A 19,108-nucleotide genomic window follows, 5' to 3' on the forward strand; every position below is an offset into this window, starting at 1 on the left:
TGCTGTGCACAGATTTGGTTCGGTCTCCTTCACTGCCGGGTCCTGCAGGTCCCTCCCTCACAGTCATTCAGCAGGCCTTGTCTCCCATCTCCAAATGCAGAAAATACGAGCATCCCTATGGGAAATTGTGCTGGCGGCTGCTGCCCTGCTCACAGGCTCTCCAGGTGCTGGGTCTGCAGGGGCTCCAGACACTGCCCACCCATCTCAGCCTTGGGAGTGGCTGGAGCAGCAGCTCAGCCACAGTTCCATTCACCATTGACATACATGTCTGCTGTGGTCCTTGTGAATGAGAAGAGCTCTGGTGATTTTGAGAAGGGCCCAGAGTGCCAGGACAAGGGGAATGACGTCAGACTGAATGAGGGTTGATGTGAGACCCTACCCATCATCCCATGGTCTGGAGAAGTGACTGTCTTGCTTGGTTCGTTGTTTGTGCCTCTGAGGATGACTTTGGCATGTCAGGGCCAAAAGAGCAAATGCCATGTGAGGCATTTTCCCATCCTGAGTCCTTCTAACTCCACGTCTCTGTAGAGAGGTGAGTGAGCACCCACATGCACAAATGGTGAGACAGGCTGACACCTTGTGTGACACTCTGTCATCCTTCCTGTCCCCCACCTCCACCTACTATCTCTCACCATCTCTTTGCTCTGTCAACAGAGCTCTGCCTGCAAAGCTCTGCTCTACATTTTGATGAAACAGTTCACAGCAGAGCAAACTGTGGCTGTGATTCTCACTTCAGGCTTTGCACTCTCAGCTCCTCCCTCCCAGTTGGGTCACACTCCAGCTTCTGCATCACCATCTTTTCCATTAGTTGTGTTGTCACTGAGGCTTAAACCCAGGTAAGTCTCTTCCCCCAGAAGGAGAGAAGGCAGCTTCATGTGACTGCCACCAGCTCCTCCTTGTCCCCATCACTGTGTGATGGGAGCATCGCTGATCCTGGTGTGCTGAGGAATGCCGTGTGCTGAGCTGGCAAATCCCATTGCCATGGCAATGGCCTCTTCCCTTCCCTGTGCCAGTGAGGACAAGTGGCACAGCTTATCACTCCGTGCTGCCCAGGCAGTGTCCCAGCAGCCCTGCCTGTCCCCAGAGGCTCTGCTGTGTGCCCACCGTGTCACGAGCACACGTTGTGCCAGCAGCAACAACCCAAATCCCGGCGACACAAAGTGCCCAGTGACCCAATTCCTGAGTGGAGAGAAGAGTTTTGGCCCCTTTCAGAGCTTGAGGACACTCAGGTCTTGTGAAAGGCTGTCCAGCATGTTGCTGGGGACCTGCTGGCCTCATGCCTGAGTGGGGAAATGATGTCTGTAGGGCTTGCTGCCTGCCAGAAGCTCTGCTTTCACAAGGAGCTGTGAGCTGATGCAACAATGTACAAAAGGGGATGATTGTCTGTGATTTGCACATCCATCCATGGGTTTCAAGGTTTGGCCTTCTCTGTGTGAGAGAGGCAGAGAAGACAGAGCTGAGAGAGGACTGGGAAGTCCTCACGTGGAAGTGGTGATCTGGGATGCCCAGGACAGCAAGGGAACAGGGAAGACTGGCCAAGAGGCATCTCTTGAGAGCTGGAAATGCAGGAACAAAAGGAAAAAATGCTGCTGATAAAAGGAAAATATTTTCATTTAGAAAGCATTGCAGGAGAAAAACACCTTCACAAGCTGGTGAGCTGCAACTGGAAGGTGTGGGGGAATTGCAGGAGTCACCTGTGTGCTGTCTGACCCTGAGGCAAGGCAGAAGCTGCATCCCCCCAAGGGCTGCTCTGGAGGGGTCGGGATGCTTCCTGCAGCAGCAGGAAGGTCTTCCCAAGGAAGTTGCAGCACTCCTCTGCACTGGGCCAAGGATCCTCTGACACTCACAGCCCCAGGCACTGGTGGCTCCAGCAAGGCAGGATGGATCCTTGCTGCCCAGGCGTTGATCTTGCGGCTGGGTCACCTTCCCCATGAGCATCTGTGTCATCTTCTCCATGGCAGTGGGGGCCAAGGTGGGGCAACAGCACCCCTGTGCCAGGACTCTTGCTCCAGAATGCGCGGAAGCCTGGGAAGCCATTTTTTCTCTCTCTTTAGTTTTCCTTCTGGAGGGAAAGCTGCTGCCATTCAGTGCCCCAGCATGCCACACCAGAGCCTCTGGCAGAGAGTTTAGCTCTGCCTGCAGCTCCAGGTAGGCTGAAAAATGGGGTTCCTGCCATGCAGAGCAAAACCTGTTTCCAACAAAGCTTCCTTCTGTCATCAAACAGAGCATTCATTAGGGAACAGAGCGACTTGGAGAGGGTTCCAAAGCCGTTCAGACCTGCAGGCAGGCAAAACCCCGGCATGCCTTTCCAGCTGGAGCTGCTGAGACAGGGAAAAGGAAGTGCTGGAGGCAGCAGATGCTGGATTCCCCAGCAAGGCCGGGAAGGGGCTGAGCTGTGGGTGGCAAAGTCCTGTGCTCAAGATGTTACATCCGTGGTACATGGGGGAGTGGGTGCTGGCTTCTTCATCCCTGCACCACCTGGAGGGTGCTCCTGCTGGAGCCAATGCTGGGTAATCAAATCCTGCAGCAGCCCAGGGTCTCTCCAGCCTATTCCCGAGGCACATGCTGTTTCTTCCAGCTGTGTAGTGTGGAAATTCGTGTGCTGCCAGGAATGCTCTGCCTGGCCACACTGCCTGGTGTAGCTGTTGCTCAGGTCTGACACTGTTTTTGCTATGACTAATGTTTTTGTTTGTCTTGTGGCCGTTTTTTTACTCACCTTGCAACAAAAAGAGAAACAAGGAAAAAAAAAAAAAAAACAAAAAACAACAAACACACTGTGAGTAACAGTGTCTGCCACGAGGTTTGATATCATCACCAGGGCTGAGTCAGGCTGGAGCTGTAGTTTCTTTTGGATAAGCAATGCCAGATGCTGTGTTCAGATGTTGCAGGAGCACCCACATCCCCCAGGGCACCACAGAGTCCTCTTGCAGTGGCCTCAGCACTGGCTGCTGTGGCCCTGCTGGCCCCAGGAGGGCAAGGGGAAGCCATCCTTAGCATTTCCCACTGTGCCTCCACCTCTCCACAGGGGCCCTTGGCCACCTCACGGGAACATCCTCCAACGCCCTCTAGATGAACTTTCTAATTGACAGGCATTAAAAAAAAAAAAAAAAAAAAAAAAAAAAAAAAAAAAAAAGCAAATGAAAACCATAAACATCCTTTTTTCCTTTTAATCAGCACTGATAATGAAACAAACAGAAAGATAAATTGCCCTGATCCCAAGCCAGGGATAAAACTGCAGCAGAAATAAGGCTTCTCCCAACACATGTCCTGCTGGAAAGGCAGCAGCGTCACAAGTCCATGGCCATTTCAAAAGGCTGGTAAGGAAAGAGGGCTCTGGTGGCAGCAGGGAGCCTCTCCCCTTCCTGTTTTGCAAAGAAAAAAGGTAGTACAAGGCTGGCTGGTGATCCTGTTTTGTTCCACGCTGAATAAAGTATTTTACCATCCACTCCCAGAGAGGACGCTCAGTCAAGGATCCAGGAATGTGTTGATGTTGCACAGCTTAGACCTTGGCAATAAGTTAATCCTCAGGGAAGTCTGCAGGTGCAGGACATCCTTCCATCCTCAATTTTCAGCTAGTCTGCAAAATGTGAGCAGTACAGAGCCATGCACTTCTCCATGGAAACAGGTAGTTAAAAATTGAAATCCAAGCGAGTGAGGTTCACTTTCGGTCCCAGAGCAGTGGCAGGATGGGAGACAAGGGCAGGGATCCTGCACACAGCTTCATTTCTCAAGGCACTGATGCCCCTGGCCCTGCCACCTTCCCAGGGCTGTTGTCTTGGCATGGTCTGCTGGATGTGGTTTCCTCTGGGTCTTTAGGCTTTCAAGGAATTTGGTGAATCAGGAACAGGATCTGGAAAAAGACAGACCAGGGATATTAGTCCAGCTCACAGCTGAAGGGATATTAGTCCAGGAAGTGGCCAAACTGCTTTTGCGTGTAAGACAGAGGGTTTACGTCCTTCCCATCTTTTAAGCTATGGGACTTGATGTCCCACACAACACCACGTTTGCCCCTGATATTTAACCCCCCACTTTCTCCATTCCTTCCCACTTCCCGCCGTCTCCAGAGGGGCTCAGCATTGGCAGTCACTCACCCAGGGTGGGGAAGAAGCAGTCCCCGGGGCCGGGCGGGGACAGGGGGGTGTTGGGCTCCGAGAGCAGGTGCCGGCCGGACTCCGAGGGCAGCCTGCTGGCCACGTAGGAGAGCTGCGGCCGGGGCCGGGGCTCCGCGCCCGCCGACGGCACCGCCTCGAACACGGGGTTCTCAATGCCCTGGGCGCTGCTGTGGGACGGGAGAGGCATTTGCGGTTTTATTTCTGCAGCCTGGTTTATCCCCAGGGGTTTGGCGGAGCGTTGGGAACAGGCAAGCAGGGCAGGGAGCAGGGTCAGCACCTCAGCTCAGAATGGCACCTCACTTCCACCCAGCGCAGGGGGGAAGGTTTAGCCCTGGGGAAGAGCAGGGAGATCTTTTGTTCCTGCAAGGAGATGCAGGAGGCCCTTGAAAAACGGAAGGAGGCACTTCCCGCGTGGAGATAGGGAAGAGAAAGAGCGATTTCCCAGAAAGGAAAAGGACTCAGGGCGTGGGTGACACCAGCACCCCTTTCACTCTGCCGGGCTGAGGATGTGTGCCGGCTTCAAGGGGAAGGAGGAAAGGACAAACCTTTGCAGGGTCTGGGATGCAGGCTGCAAGGGCGTGTGAAGAGGTGGGGGAGCTGGGAGAATGTGGGTTTCCTTACCTGTCCATCCTGACAAGCTCGTGGGCACCTGCCAAAGACAAAATGTTTGGGGTGAGTGCTGGCAGCACAAGGTTCACCATCAGGCCCAGACCTACTGCCAGGGCTGTGTTCTGGTGTCTTACCCACCTCCAATTCCTCCTCTCCCTTTGCATTCCTCCCTCCCATACCTGCTCTGCTTTGCTCCCAAACCTCCTTCTCTGCATCCCTGCCCTCTCCCACCTTTTTCAGCCCCCAGCCCAGCTTCCTGCCAGGTTGAGACCACAGGCACCAAAGAATGGGAAAAGACACTTCTGCAGGCATGGGGTGAAGTGAGGTGCAGCAGCAGTCTGGCCCCACTCGTGCCTGGATGCACCCACCAGGCACCTGTGCCACCATCCTGGGGCTCTGCAAACACCACCTGCCCCTGTTAGGCTGGAATACTGTGTTGGGTATTCCCTCAGCCCCTTTGCCACAGCAGATCCCACAGTCCGTGTCACTGGGCTCTGCTGGGTGCCTGCCTGGCCACCACCCTGAGCTGAGCTGCTTGAGTTTCGACCCAAACTGGGCCAAAGAGAACTGCTGCCTGGAAATAACCTGGTCTGTGATACCTGAGAGGCAAACCCCCCTGGATTCTGACTGCCCTCTGGTGTAAGGTAGCATCCAGGTGGTGCTTTGCAGATGGAGGTGGGAGCTGCAGCCCAGCCACTGCTAAATGGGTGCCTGAAGGGGATGGCTGTTGAAAGCACAGTTCCCATTCTCGTGGCTGGCACTGAGCCCACTGCTGCTGCAGAAAACACTTCTCCAAAGGTCTCCTCGGAGCTGCACAGCCGCCCACTGGGCTGGGAGAGGAAAACCGCAGGGCCCCCGCTTGCTCAAGGGCTGAAGAAATGGCTCTGCCAGTTAAGGTGGTGCCCCTTTCCGCTCCACTACCGAAATCTCTGGGAGCCAAGCACGGGCAGGAGCTGGCAGCCTGCTGTGCCTCAGCACAGCCTGGGATTCCAGAGCTGGGGCAGCAGAGGGGAGACCTGGCTTGCTGCAGTCCTATGGCCATAGACAGGGCAGGGGTCTTTTTAAACAGCAGGGTGAGAAAAAATGCAAATGATGCTTTTCAGTCACTTAGAAGGCAAAGCTTCTATTTCAAGCATGCAGCGGAGGGAGGGATGAGTAAATGAGATGCCTCTCACAGTGGATGTGGAGGAAAGGGCTCAGGGAGCATCCCCCAGTCTGTCCCCAGCACACTGCTGGTGTCCCGTCCTATCCCACACACCTCACCAGCAGCCTGCAGGCATGCCTGGTCCTTCCCAGGACAGCTCTGCAGGAGGCACCTGGCAGGGACCTATCTTTGGGCCACCTTCCACCACACCCACGGGACTGGGGGCAGCCAAAGCAGCTGATCCCAGTGGGGCATATCCCATCAAGCCTTGCCCCGGTACAGCCCAGGGGGTGAGATGGATATTGGGGTACATACGTCTGCTGCTGGCAGCATGTCTCTGCTTGTAAATGAGGAGCAGGATGAGGGGCAGGCAGAGGATGCCCACGATGCAGGCGCCTGTGGCCAGCGCGGCGGCCGTGATATCTGCAACAGAAGAGCGCAGAGATGAACCCTCCTGTTCACCTCCCCTTCCCTTGGCTTCCCCAAGCCAAAATCACGGGATTGTTTAGGATGGAAGAGACCTTAAAGATCATTAAGTCCAGCACTGGGCAACACTGTGTTGCCTCAGAGCTCATGCAATGTGGCTCCCACACACACGGGATTCACGCTGGGATGCATTGCCAGCTGTGGAGATAAGCTCTGAAGTATCCTGTTAGAACTTGGACCAGAGTCCTTCATTGCTGCAGGACATCCCAAGGCTTTTGGTCTTCTAGATACGAGAAACCATGATAAAGGCTCCCAGCAACCTTGGAGCATTGACTCTGACCCACTGCCAGCCTCAAAGTGCTCAGGCATCAAAGGGCTTGTTACCCACAGCCTCTGCTAATTAATGTGCCCCTGGAGAATGTCACCCACAGAGGCTCCCAGAAAGGCTGGCAGCCTGCAGGCCCATCTGTGGCCATCAAGGTGAGATGGCTCATGTTGAGGCTGAGGGCTCATTAAATCACAGGCAGGTTCAGCTCCTCTCCTACACATCCCTTTGAGGAAGCAGCTTCTTGCCACACATGTCTGTGTTTTAGGAGGGGACATTTTTTTCTTTTTTTTTTCCTGACAGGGCAGAGTGACCCAACACTTGAGACTGAAGTTTAGGGACAAGAAAGCACAGCTCATGGGGACCAGGAGCTGCTTCCCTTGTCTGGGCATGCTGCAAAATAATTTTAGCCAAATCTGCCCTTTTAGGAGCCAGCAAAGGGGAATAGACAGAGCAACCCAGCAAGAAACCAGGTGCACAGTGAAGTGTGGGCATCTCCATGTCTAGACACAGCTCTGGGGGAGCCCCACATTGTCTGAGCACTCAAGCAAAATTTGGGTTTCCCCTGCTCAAGGCAGAGGTGGCCCAGGCTCAGGGTGTAGCAAGGGGTTCCTGCAACTGTTTACCTTTCTGTCCCTTCCCATCTGCCCGTGGCAGTGGCCACTAAATCCCTTTTGTGGGAGGGGCTCAGGTGCTTTAGAACAACAGGGTGAATGATTTCCACGGGCTTCAGGACCATCATATCCAGGTGATGGGCTAAAGAAGTCTCTCCTTGGCCTGAGGATGTGCCTGTCATGCCCACCCAGTTGGAAGAGCATTGGAAACCCCCCTCCCAACACCTGTGGGCACTGATGTGCTAGCAGTGATCCCTAGGGAATTCATGGGCCAGGATGGTGAGCAACACGTTGGAAAGAGGGTTTTTTTCCTTTACCTTTGCCGGTGGCAGTGTGAAATGTGCAGTTTTGAAGCCCTCCTTTGCCTGCAGAAGAGAACAGAAAAACTCAGGGTTCACTCAGGTCCCAGAGAGCACCCAACCTGCTGGCTGTCTTTGCCTTTTCTCCCTGGTATTGAGAACATCATTCCAGAGCAGCCCAAAGCAGGAGTTTAATCCTGGGAAGTGTTCACTGAGATCCCTGCTGCAAGATCCTCTTTCTTCACAGCAGCAGGGCCCATCCCTGACCATGCAGCCACTTTTGTTTTAGTCTGAAAGAAAAGTTATCTAATGCTGCAAATCAAGGCCAGGAGATGCCTTCCCCTCCCTCATGCCTCTCCCACTGGGCTGCTATCCCAAGGTTATCTGTGAGCCCTCACTCAGGCTTGCACCACCAGCCAGCTTCTTTTAAGCTGAGGCTTGTTTTCCTCCCTGCCAGAAGGAGGTTGAAGATCAGTGAAACTATGTACCATGGATTTTATTGCATTCCAGTCTCTCGAGTTATTAAGATTTTTTTTCTTTTTTTGATGTTTCATTGCTCTCTAGCTCTAATTCAAACCTTCAACATCTGCTGCTCTTTGACTTCTGGAACATGCCCTGCACTTCCAGCACCAGCACACGCTGCCTCCCCAGCCCCAGTGCTGCATCCTTCCACTGCCCCTTCCCTGGCCCTGTGCCCTGCCATGGGATGCAGGGCTGGCAGGGGCTCCCTTGCCCCCCTCACCTCGCTGGATCTGCAGCTCCACAAAGCCGTGGGCCACCTGCATGGTGTGGGGCTTGCCGTGGCCTTCTCTCCTGACCTCCACGGCGTAGCAGCAGTAATTCCCACTGTCCTGCAGCGTCAGGTTCATCACCACGATGTGGAAGGCACCGTGGCGGTCAGGCACAAACTCCACGCCATGGTGGCCGCTCGGCCGCCCCGGGGGGGATTTTTGGGAGCCGTTGGCCGGCAGCTCGTGGTGCCTGCTGGGGTCGTGGTGCAGCTCCTTCTCAGTGACGTTGCGGATGTGCCTCTTGTCGGAGCAGCTCTGGTCTCCGGTGCTGCTGAAGTACCAGGTTTTGTAGAGAAGGTCGTGGTGCTCGGCCAGGGCGCCGCTGACCCGGCACGTCAGGGTGACGTTCTGGCCCTCGGGGCAGACGCACAGCGAGTATGGGGTGGTGATCAGGAAAGCTGCTGCTCCTCCTGCCAGGGAGAAGGTGCCAAGTCAGAGTCTGGGTTCACCCTGAGTTCGTAGCAAAAGTGCCCAAAGAAGCACTGCAAACCCATCACCAGTGTTGGCAAAGGGTGGGCAGGCCCTGGCACAGCGTGCCCAGAGAAGCTGTGGCTGCCCCTGGATCCCTGGAAGTGTCCAAGGCGAGGTTGGATGATGCTCTGAACAGCCTGGGATAGTGGAAGGTGTTGGAACTACATGGAGTTGAAACTACATGATCTTTAACTCCCTTCTAACCCAGATCATTCCAGTATTTTGTAGCGGGACTGGGAGCACAACTTCACCCTAAAAATCAACTCTGCAGGATAGACAAGCTTGAAATACAGCTAAGCATCAGCAGCAGGGAGGCAGAAGATTCTCTGGAGCCAGCAGAGGCATGGGGCAGGTAGGCAAAGGAGGACGAGAGGAGAAGCAAGTCAGCAGGCTTGTGAAGGAGGAAACACAAGCACTGCCGGGCCAGCTGCAAAAGAAATAAAAGGGGCAAAAACAAACAGAAAAGTTCTAGAAGGAGCAGTGCCCCCCCCTTCTCCCCCAGATGAGGCAGGGAGCAGGTCCCACCCTCCTTGTTTTTCAGCCTTCAGTGAGGAAAAGGGGGAACTGGCTGATGCTGACAGTGAGGAGCTGCTGGAAAATGAAAACAATTTTCAGAAAGAAATTCTGGAATGCGGGCAGGAGGCGTGGCAGATGCGGGAGCAAGGGACACACTACGGCATTGCTGGTCTTTCCCCAGCACATGAGTGGGGGGTACTGCTGGGTAAGGGGAGCTGTGCATGAGGGAAGGGAACAGTGCACAGACAGGAGAGGTTTTGGTGCTCTGGCCCTGCCACTCCTTCATGTTTGCAGAGTGCTAACGTCACTTCAAAAGCTGGAGAAAAAGCAGATTTTCGGTTTATTTTCTTCAAATTACTGTGGAAAAGAGGATTCTGGGGCTGTTTTACAGCAGAGAAGATGTTACGAGGATGAGATGTTGGTGTTTTTCTTTTTTATTTTGGTAACATCCTGTTGTGCCATTAGCTCCGCCGCGTTTTGCTTTGAGGTTTCTCGCTTGCTATATCGAGAGGGTGTCAATCACAGGCAGGGCGAGATGTGCCTGCCCGCAGGCATCCAGCCGGGCCAGAGGCTCCCCACTGCTGGCCACCTCGAGAGCATCCTCCTCCTGGGAGCAGAGTCACTCCTCACCTGCCTGGCCCGAGGCTCTGCTGCAGAGAGTGAAACCGAAAACGTGCCCGCCACCCCTTGTGGTTATTACTGTTGTTATTGTGCAAGAGCAGCCGTGAAGCCCCGAGTCCCCGCCCGAGGGTGCTCTGCAAGGGAGAGGGAGGCTTTGGGAAGGAGATCGGCCCCGTTGCACTCCCTGCTCCGGAGGCCGCAGTGCCGAGGAGTCCCCAGGGGCAGGGATGGCGTGACCTTTGCCTGACCACTCGGGCTAATTGCTTCCTGCGCCCTGCAGCACATGCAGCGGCACATCCCGGAGCTGCTCTGGGGCAGAGGTTTGCGCGGCCCGAGCTCACCGCTGCCTCCTTCCATCTCGTTTTCAAGCCCTGACTTCTCCTTATCCTCGGGTGCTGCTGGGGCCAGGATGCACAGCCGGGCTGGATGGGTTCTGGCAGGCGGCAGAGCGGGTCCCCCACCTCCTGCCAAAGCATCGAGCACAAAAGGCACCTCAGATGTGTTTCTCGATACCTGCTGCAAGGGGAAGTGCCCCATTCACATCGGGCGTCTCCTGGGAGCCAGAGGAAGGGAAGCCAGGGCTCTATTGGAGGAAGCCACACTTCCAACACCTTCCAAAAGTATCTGCAGGAGTCTTTTGTTTTCCACACACCCCTTCCAATGAAGTAGAGCCGTCCCACTCATCCCCACACAGTTTGTGAACCTCTGCCTTGCTAAACCGTCCAGCCTCCACCTCCGGAGCTTGATGGGAACCGTCTGGATGGAAAGTCAGCACAGCCCACGCTTTCAGAGAGGAGCAGAGGTTACCATGTGTGCAACCTTCAGCATGACATGCTTCCCTTCCTTCTCCAGAGCGGGGGAAGGCTCTCAAAGCTACTGAGTGGAGGAGAAAGCAGCTGGCAAGGCATGGCCCGGCCCAGAGCAGTGCCAGGGCAGTTGGTGTTCTCTCCCCAAGATGTACCAAGGCTTCAAACACATGCTGGATGCCAGATGGAGCCCAGAGGAAACATCTTCTGGTGGTGCCTTTATCCTGAAGCCCATGGATCTTTGCTCTCCTGGGCTTCTTCCATGCCCAAAGCCCAGCCTTGGCCCCTTCCACACCCCAGTCAAACCCTTTGAAGTCAGAGCTGCTGGCAAATGCCAAAGTGAAGCCAGATGCCCATCTCTGCACATCTCCAGCTGGTTGGACCAGTTGAAGGTTGAGCTGAGAGCTGTTGTCTTGTCACCATCTGGTAAAGACAGAGGAGGTCTCAAGCAGGTGCCAAAAGTGCTGGCATCACTCTCTTGACACCTGGGAACTCTGCTTTCAGACAAAACAGAAACACAAAAAACGTGCAGAAACCTGTGTTGCTTGGCTGACCAAAAGCTTAAATAAATCAGGATTTCACACCACATTCTGGGTCAGTGACCAAAAGCCTCTCCTGGCTGCTTCTCCTCCGTTTGGTTCCCAGCCCTGGCAAGCAGGTGTTTGGTTTGCACTCCTGTGCTTGACAAAAGTGATTTCCACATCAGGCCACCTCTTTCCACTCTGAGGAAATCTGCAGGGATCAGGGGATGGAGCCTTTGGAGGGGCGCACCTGCTGCAGAGGAGGGGCTGCTGGACACAGAGGTGGAGCAAGGAGCTCTGCTTTTTCCCCCTCTGGGAGTTCTTGTAACAGGCTCACATCAAAGTGCCCCAAGCCCTGTCGTCACTGTGCTGTGATTATGCTCCAGAGTTATCAGCCAGGTGAGATGTGCAGGGGCATCCATAGCTCTGCAGAGGTACCTCGAGCACAAAAGAAAGAGGAGAGAAAAACCTTGCTGAGGATGCCCGAGACATGTTAACAGCTCTCATCTCCTGCACCCCAGGGGCCAAATGGCTTTCCAGCAGTGGGGGTATTCATGGTCCAGGCAGTGGAGTGAGCAGCCTCGGGGGGTCCTGCCTTGCTCCTGAGCACAGCCCTGGCTCAGGGACAGCAGCTGGGATGCAATTTCGGAAAACCCAGCTCATCTGCATCCTTTAGGTGAAGAGGAGCCATATCCCCATCCACCTTGCTGCCAGCATCCCCAAGCTGGGTGTCTCCATCAATCCCTGCTAAGATTAGCCAGGGGTTCAGAAAGTTTTGCCAAGCATGGGGTTGCACAATGCTCAGTTCCTCGGCACCAGCCTCACACTGAACATCAGCATCCAGGCTTGTTGCATTGCAGAAGGCCTGAAGTTCTGTCCCAGCACTCCAGATGCATAAACGGAATCATTCAAATCCCTGTGGAGATGCTGGGAATTGCTCCCTGATGCTGAGACTTGGATGAGAAGCAAAACGTGGTTCAATCCACACCAGCCTTGCTGTCCCAGAGGGGAGGAGAAGGGACCTCTGGCCCCATTGCAGTGGAGCATCTTTGGCCATCTTTTCTTCCTGGAGATGCACTGGCAGAGATCGTGGGGGCCGCCACTTTGTCCCGGGAGGGAGGGTGAAGCCGAGCCCGATGCTCGTCCTCCGCCTTCGCAGGGCAGGGAGGGATCATGATCCTTCCCAGCTTCCTTCTCTGAGTCGTCGTCCAGAGTGGAACCGCTGTTTAAATGCCACCGCCCCAGTTTCACAGCCTGGCCCCGAATCCCCGAAGGGAAACGCTGCCTGCCAGGGCTGGTGCGGAGTCAGGCATGAAGCAGCCCCCTCCCAAAGCATCCCCCTGATCAGCAGCCAGCGAGCTTCCAGCACTGGGAAGCGCTCACTCCGGGGAAGGGGAACACGGCAGCCGCTCACGGTGGCCCTGGCCACGGCTGGTAGCCCACCCGGAGAAGCTGCCCGGCACTTCCCGGCGGAGCGCAGCATCATTAGAGAGGGCATCCCAGCCCCGCTCTCACGAATCCCCTCTCTCCCTCCCGCAGGGCTGTTGGAAGGGTCTTCTCGCCGTGGCACAGCCGGGGACCCCCGCCGTGCCAGGGAAAAGTGCCATGCGGGAACGGAGCAGCTTTTCCAGCCCGGGGTCTCCAGCGGGAGGCTGGCGGGGACAGGGGGCTGCTTTCCTTCCACACATGTTAGATCAAAGCAGAGGAAGAAAGAAAAAAAAACAGTCTCAGAGTTTGAGAACAGCAGTTCCCCTATGGCCCCTTTACCCTGACACAACCAGCACCGTGTGAAACTCTGGCTTGATCCCCTCGCGCACCAATATCACAGAGAGGAAGAGAGCAAATAACGCCCCAAACACCCCAGATTCCTTGTGCCGAAGCACAGCCCCGGGCAGGCAGGCAGTGCCCCAGTGAGGAGAGTTTCACCGGGCAGGGAGCAGAGGAAAGCGAGCTGGAGCTTACCGTGGGAAGCCAGCAGGCAGAGCGCAGCCAGGAGCAGACCTGTTCGGGGGGACGCTGTCCCCATGGCGGCGGGGTGGCCGGGGAGAGGTGGCCTCTGCGAAGCCACCGCTCGCTCTGAGCAGCCCCGCAGCGACAGCGGACTTGCACACACAGGAAATTTCATTGCGATTCGCGCAGCGCTGGAGAGAACGGCGAGCACCCCCCGGAGGTGAGAGGCTGCAGGGAGCTGCGGGCGGGAGCGCCCGCGGGTGGGGATCGCTTCGGAACTCATCTCGTCGGGCACCCGCCTCTGCTGGGTTTCTTCCCTTACAGCCTCACTTAGAGCCAGCTGGTTCCCCTACGTGCGTTTTTGGGGTGCTCGCCTTGCCAAGGGGCTTGCGGGTGCTGGTCTCCATCCCTTTCCCAGCAGGAGCTGACTCCTTGGGCCGGGTTGTAACTTTGCTCGCAGTTACTGGTTTTCCCTTGTTTGTGAGGATTAAGGAGGCAGAAACTCTCCTGGGACGAGCGAGCAGCAGGTACAGGGCAGGGTTACACAGAGCAATGCTGACTTGGAAAAGGGAACAGAGCTTTCCCCCAAAAAAAATGGGAGCAAAGCATCCCCCTCCTACAGCCCATTTACACTCTGCCCCGAAATAGCAAAGCAGCCCCGTGGTCTGACACGTAATTCCTTCTGGAGCTTCTCTTCAAATTCCAAAGGCATCAACAAAATCTCTGGCTGCAGCTGAGAGCTGCCTCATTTCCAGTCAGCCTTCCCTGGAAAGTGAAGCTCGCAGACAAGTGGAGTTTCGCAAGCCGCAGGAAACTTTGCTGCTTGCCTGCTCCAAATCCGGAGTGTGCAGGGAAATTGAAAAGTACCTAATTATTGTGTGGCATTGTGGTTTTTACAGCAAACACGGCTGTGATGCTCCTGCCAAAAAGGTAACCCTTGGCTAGCTGGAAGAAATTTGTTGCTGGGGGAAGGTGTAGGCATGAAGCCCAGACACCCCAAAGGTAGTGGTTTATTGTTCCAAACCCCCACCTCTGTGCTGAGCCCTTAGGCAGAGTGGTGTGCCACTGCCACCTCCCCATCCCCAGGTGAGGTGACACCCCATAAGACAGCCAGGACATCCAGGTGCCCGTGCAGGGCCAGGGACAGCTGGAAGAGGCTCCAATCCAGCTGAGGCTGACCAGCAGTGATGCTGTGGTCAGCTGAGAGGTGGTGGGACCATGGGAGGTCAGTCCACTTGTCCAAGATGCTCGGTTTTGTCCCTCCCCTGAGCCCTGGCAGCATCGTCTCCAGGTATTTTCCATCAGTATTGCCACCCTCGTCAGTAACAATCAGGGTGTCCCAATGCCAAGGCAAAGACTCACACATGCCTCCTCCAAAGGCAGGGAGGCACAGTGGGGTTCAGCACCTGGTTTTCTTTGCGCCATGGGCTGCTCCCTGATGTTGCCAGCAATGGTAAACTGTGAAAAGAGGAGGGATCCCATAGAGGCACACTTTGCTTGGGAACAAGGGTGTGATTTAATCTCAGTACATTTATCTCTGTAGCCAGCCGTTACCTGGGAATGCATCTGAAGGCACGGCTCATTTCATCTGGAGCCCTACACTCTGTGTCTCTTGGCAGTGTTAAGCCCATGTTGGTCATTGACCTTGACAGATCCAGCCTTTCCCAGCTGGCTCCAGAGGCTGCCTAGCAAATGCCTCCATAGTGCTTAACTAACACAGTGTCCCATGTCCCACAGGCCACCACCACGGTGTACGTCACCATCCTGGACGAGAACGACAACGCTCCTGCCTTCCGGCAGCAACTGTACGAGGTGACCCTTGATGAGGGCCCCTCCACACTCAACGCCACCCTCGTCACCGTGCAGGCCCTGGATCAGGATGAGGGACCCAACGGCACGGTGGCCTACGCCATCACCGAAGGCAACACCTTGGGTACCTTCCACATTGACAATGCCACGGTCAGTACGGATGCCGGCCCCGTTCCAGACGCACCCCTGTCCTGCTGCCTTCACTCCCAGCTGCTCTCCCCTGTCCTTGCAGGGGGAGATCCGCACGGTGAAGGAGCTGGACTACGAGATCAGCCACGGGCGCTACACGTTGGTCGTCACCGCCACTGACCAGTGCCCCATCATTTCGCGCCGGCTGACGTCAACCGCCACAGTAAGGAGCTGATGGGGGGTTGCAACACTGTGGCCTCTCTGGGGCCAAGGAGTTCCCACTTTGGGAGCAGTTTCACATCTCTTTCCCAGTGGCCACCAGTTGCTTTTCCCAGCTGTGGCCGGTTTGCCCAGTTGCTGTCACCTTGCCCCCTCAAGGGTGTTTCAAAACAGAGTCATGTGCAAGAGATGCTTTTGGGTTAATTAGCCCAGTTATTTGGTCCTGCAAAGACAGAGAAATTCCTGAAACTCCTTTTAAATTCCTTCTTGAGATGTCCTCTTGGTCCTTCCTGATTGAAGGGGCAGCAGGTAGTAAAGCATTGCTATAGCATTAATTTCAGCTTCATCTTGACCTTTTCTTGTTATTTATGCTTTTAAATTTTTTATGTGCTTTTAAAAATCCCTTTTCCCTTGAAAGGAGGTTATTTAAAGGCTCAAGTAATTTTTATGTTGCTTTTCTCTGTAGCACTTTCTATTTTCCTTGGGCCACAGTGACCTGAACTTAATGCACTGCTCAAAGACTGGGGAGGGCAGGCGAGCAGCTCCAAAGCAAATATTTTGCTGGAATTGAGTACACTGATTATTTTTGGGACCAAAACCAAAATTCAACAAATTGTACATCATACCCAGATTGATTTGGTGGTGCACAGGTGGCAGGGATGGGTTGAATCTTCTGTCTTGATTGCTATGGGCCATTGTACCTCACCCTGATATCGAGCTACAGGTTTTGTAGTCCCCCAAAAGGAGATAAGTTCTTGTGTGTGAAGGGGAAAAAAAAAAAAAAAAAAAAAAAAAAAAAAAAAAAAAAAAAAAAAAAAACCACCACGAAGGGGAGAAACCAGTGTGGGAAATTTCTCTGGATAAAATCTGTCCCCACAAGCCTGGCAGTCAGACTTCATGCTTGGACAAAGGAACAGTCTTCAGATTTGGGCATCTGATACTGCTGGGGATGACGTCCTGGCCCAGAACAGACCCAGGGTTTAACTGCAGGCAGCGAAGGCAGCAGCTGCCTTGTGCTGAAGGCAAAGGCAGAGCTTCTCCTGCACTTGGCTCAAGCAGAGACATGAACTTGGAAACCCCTTCAGCAACAAGCACTGAAGCCAGGAAAGATAGGAAACACCCTCCCTCCACTGCTCAAGGAGTTTGTGCCAGCAATGTATGAAAACACAGCTTTTAGGAGGAGGTTTGGGAATTATTTGAGATCCCCAGTGATGGGAAGTCCATCACCCTGATAAGGCATGCCAGTGTTTGTTTTCTCCACTGCTAGGAAACAGAGCAGAAACTTGGATATACTGTCTGTAAAGATTAGATTTAACCAGCAACAAATGCCCGTCTGGAGGATTTCACTGTTCTTCAACCCAGGACATCAGAAAACTCCTCATTTCCAGTGTCTTTCTCATTACCACCTGTACCGCCAGTGGTGGTGGTGGCTTTGTTGCACCAACAATGCAACCTGTCAATTTCTTAAAGTTTGCTCAGCATTAGGAATTGAGTATTTGTTGAAGGAAAAGGAGTGAGCCAGTGTGCAGCTGGCTGCAGGAGACCAGGTGTCTCCAAACTCATGTCTGTGGTTTTGTCTGTCCTGTTTGGACATGGATTTGGAGGACATTGGGTTTTTTGCACTGAGTTTCCCCCGTGGTGTGTGGCCCAGAGGTTTAGCAGTGTGCAGCTGAGTCCTGTAGTGTGGCTGTAGGACAGGCATGATCAGGAATAACCGAATCTGAATCTCTGGGCTGTGAGCTGGATGTCTGGCGAACCCAGAAAAGACAGAAATTACAGGAGGCATTTTGCCGTGTCACCCATCCACAGCTTCCCATGCTCCTGGCCAGCGGTGTGGTCTTCCCTTCCCCTTCCATCCCTCTCCTCTGACAGCCCTCATGCTTCTCACCGTGGCTGCAGGTGCTGGTGAACCTCAATGACATCAACGACAACTGTCCCACCTTCCCACGGCCCTACGAGGGTCCCTTCGATGTCACCGAGGGGCAGCCCGGCCCTCGTGTCTGGACTTTCCTGGCTCATGACGGGGACTCAGGACCCAGTGGACAAGTGGAATACAGCATCGTCGCCGGGGACCCCCTGGGTGAGTGGGGCCAGGGGGCATCGCCTCTCCTGCTGGCTACCCCATGGAGGAGCTGGGCTTGCAGGGGAGAGCACAGGGTGGAAGCGCTTCAGAAAAGCCATCCTCCCTCCCAGCTGAGCCTGTCGACAACAGGAAATCCTGTTTTGAGCAACAGGAAACTTAACCTGTTCGTGCCTGGACAGGGGGTGGCTGGGGCTTGTGGAGGGAAGGGCAAAATCTGCTAAACAATGAAGGCAAAAAGAAATCAAAAAGGCAAAACAACAAAGCACAGAAAGAGAAACTGAGCTGAATCCCTGAGTCTCTGTGGGGTTTGCATGGTGCTGGGGGACTGAGTTGCTCTCCAGCTCTCATAGCTCCACCAGCACCATGGTGCAGATGGCAGAGGAGCTGGGCGCATTCCTAACCGTGGGGACATCTGGATGTCCCTTGGTGAAGGGAGTGGTGACTTTGGTCTGGGGAATCTGGGAGGCAGAGCTCAGTCCCATCTCCCAGCTGACCCCACTGCAAAGCTTTTCCAGAACAAGCAGGATGAGGCTCATGGGAGGTCTGTGCTGTGTAGCCCACCCTGCTCTGGCCATCCCAAGGCATGGAGGGGCTGTTGCCATCTTTGGAAAGGCCCAGAAAACAGGGACAGGCACCTCTTATTTGGCTATTCACCCCATCCCTGGCTCCTGCTGCTACCTAGGAGTGCATCCAGAACAGTCCCCAGCTGTCACAATCCTCCTCTATCTGCACTAATGGGGCATGGGTTTGTCCCCAGACCTGCCACAGTGCCACAGCTCCCAAACAAGCCACTCCCTTGGGGAGCCAAAGCATGGTGAGAGCCAGGGGCCCTCTGTCTCTGGCAGGGGAATTTGTCATCTCTCCGGTGGAAGGAGAGCTGCGGGTGCGGAAGGACGCTGAGCTGGACCGCGAGAACATCCCCTTCTATAACCTCACCATTGCCGCCCGGGACCGGGGGGTGCCTCCCCTCAGCTCCACTGTGAGTCCCCCAGGCTTGCTGTCTACCATGCCCAGCTCCTTCTCTTTTGGTCTCTGGCTTCATCCTCCTCCCCTCCACCTCCTTCTCCTTGTCCCTAGGCCTTTCCATAGGGGGCTGAGTTGGGGAAGCCCACCTCTTGCCTGGGGAGTGCAAGAAAAGGATGGGAAGGCATGGAAATACGTGCCACAGGCCTGCCCTGCTTCTCTCCCTGGCAGATCCTGGTGGGTGTCCGTGTGCTGGACATCAACGACAATGACCCTGTGCTGCTGAACCTCCCAATGAACCTCACCCTGAGCGAGAACGCCGCCGTCTCCAGCTTCGTCACCCGCGTTCTCGCCCGGGATGCGGACCAGGGCCCCAACGCCCTCCTGACCTTTGATATAACAGCGGGGAACACAGACAATGCCTTCTACATCAACAGCACTGTATGGCCCGGGGGGTGGGATGCTGGTCCTGGCAGGAGGTGCCCCAGGGGAAGCATTCCTCACATCCCATGTGGTGTTTTCTCCCTTCAGAGCGGCGTTGTGTACGTGAACCGCCCACTGGACAGGGAGCGAGTGGCCGAGTACAGGCTGACGGTGACGGTGAAGGACAACCCCGAGAACGTGCGCAATGCCAGGCGGGTAATTACGGACACTGCTGGCACCTCCAGCCCTGCAGGCAGGAGGGCAGGTGGGAAAAGGG

General features: G+C 55.0%; 2 protein-coding genes across 2 annotated transcripts in view; one reads left to right on the forward strand and one right to left on the reverse strand.

The window, feature by feature from the left end:
* Positions 1 to 19,108, forward strand: part of CDH23 (cadherin related 23) — a 185,306-nt gene that overhangs the window by 152,650 nt on the left and 13,548 nt on the right. The window contains exons 37-42 of the mRNA XM_083865855.1: positions 14,943 to 15,164; positions 15,247 to 15,366; positions 17,262 to 17,442; positions 18,291 to 18,424; positions 18,640 to 18,849; positions 18,940 to 19,047. Of these exons, the coding sequence (XP_083721981.1) occupies positions 14,943 to 15,164; positions 15,247 to 15,366; positions 17,262 to 17,442; positions 18,291 to 18,424; positions 18,640 to 18,849; positions 18,940 to 19,047 (975 nt within the window). The remainder of the gene's footprint in view (positions 1 to 14,942; positions 15,165 to 15,246; positions 15,367 to 17,261; positions 17,443 to 18,290; positions 18,425 to 18,639; positions 18,850 to 18,939; positions 19,048 to 19,108) is intronic.
* Positions 2,730 to 13,352, reverse strand: VSIR (V-set immunoregulatory receptor). Its single transcript, XM_083866930.1, has 7 exons — positions 13,218 to 13,352; positions 8,272 to 8,730; positions 7,548 to 7,595; positions 6,181 to 6,288; positions 4,734 to 4,761; positions 4,092 to 4,279; positions 2,730 to 3,850 (listed from the first exon to the last, which is right to left on the reverse strand). The coding sequence occupies exons 1-7, from the start codon at positions 13,279 to 13,281 to the stop codon at positions 3,813 to 3,815; spliced, it is 933 nt and encodes a 310-aa protein (XP_083723056.1). The 5' UTR covers positions 13,282 to 13,352; the 3' UTR covers positions 2,730 to 3,812.

Source organism: Zosterops lateralis (assembly GCF_965231275.1).
Source record: "Zosterops lateralis genome assembly, chromosome: 8".
Lineage (NCBI taxonomy): Eukaryota > Metazoa > Chordata > Aves > Passeriformes > Zosteropidae > Zosterops > Zosterops lateralis.

Excerpts from the sequence above, each read along its gene's own strand:
- VSIR (XM_083866930.1), bottom strand. The coding sequence starts at position 13,281 with ATGGGGACAGCGTCCCCCCGAACAGGTCTGCTCCTGGCTGCGCTCTGC. Across the intron at positions 8,731-13,217 it reads CTGCCTGCTGGCTTCCCACG|GAGGAGCAGCAGCTTTCCTG; the intron begins GTAAGCTCCAGC and ends TCTCCCTGGCAG. Across the intron at positions 7,596-8,271 it reads GGAGCTGCAGATCCAGCGAG|GCAAAGGAGGGCTTCAAAAC; the intron begins GTGAGGGGGGCA and ends TCTCTTCTGCAG.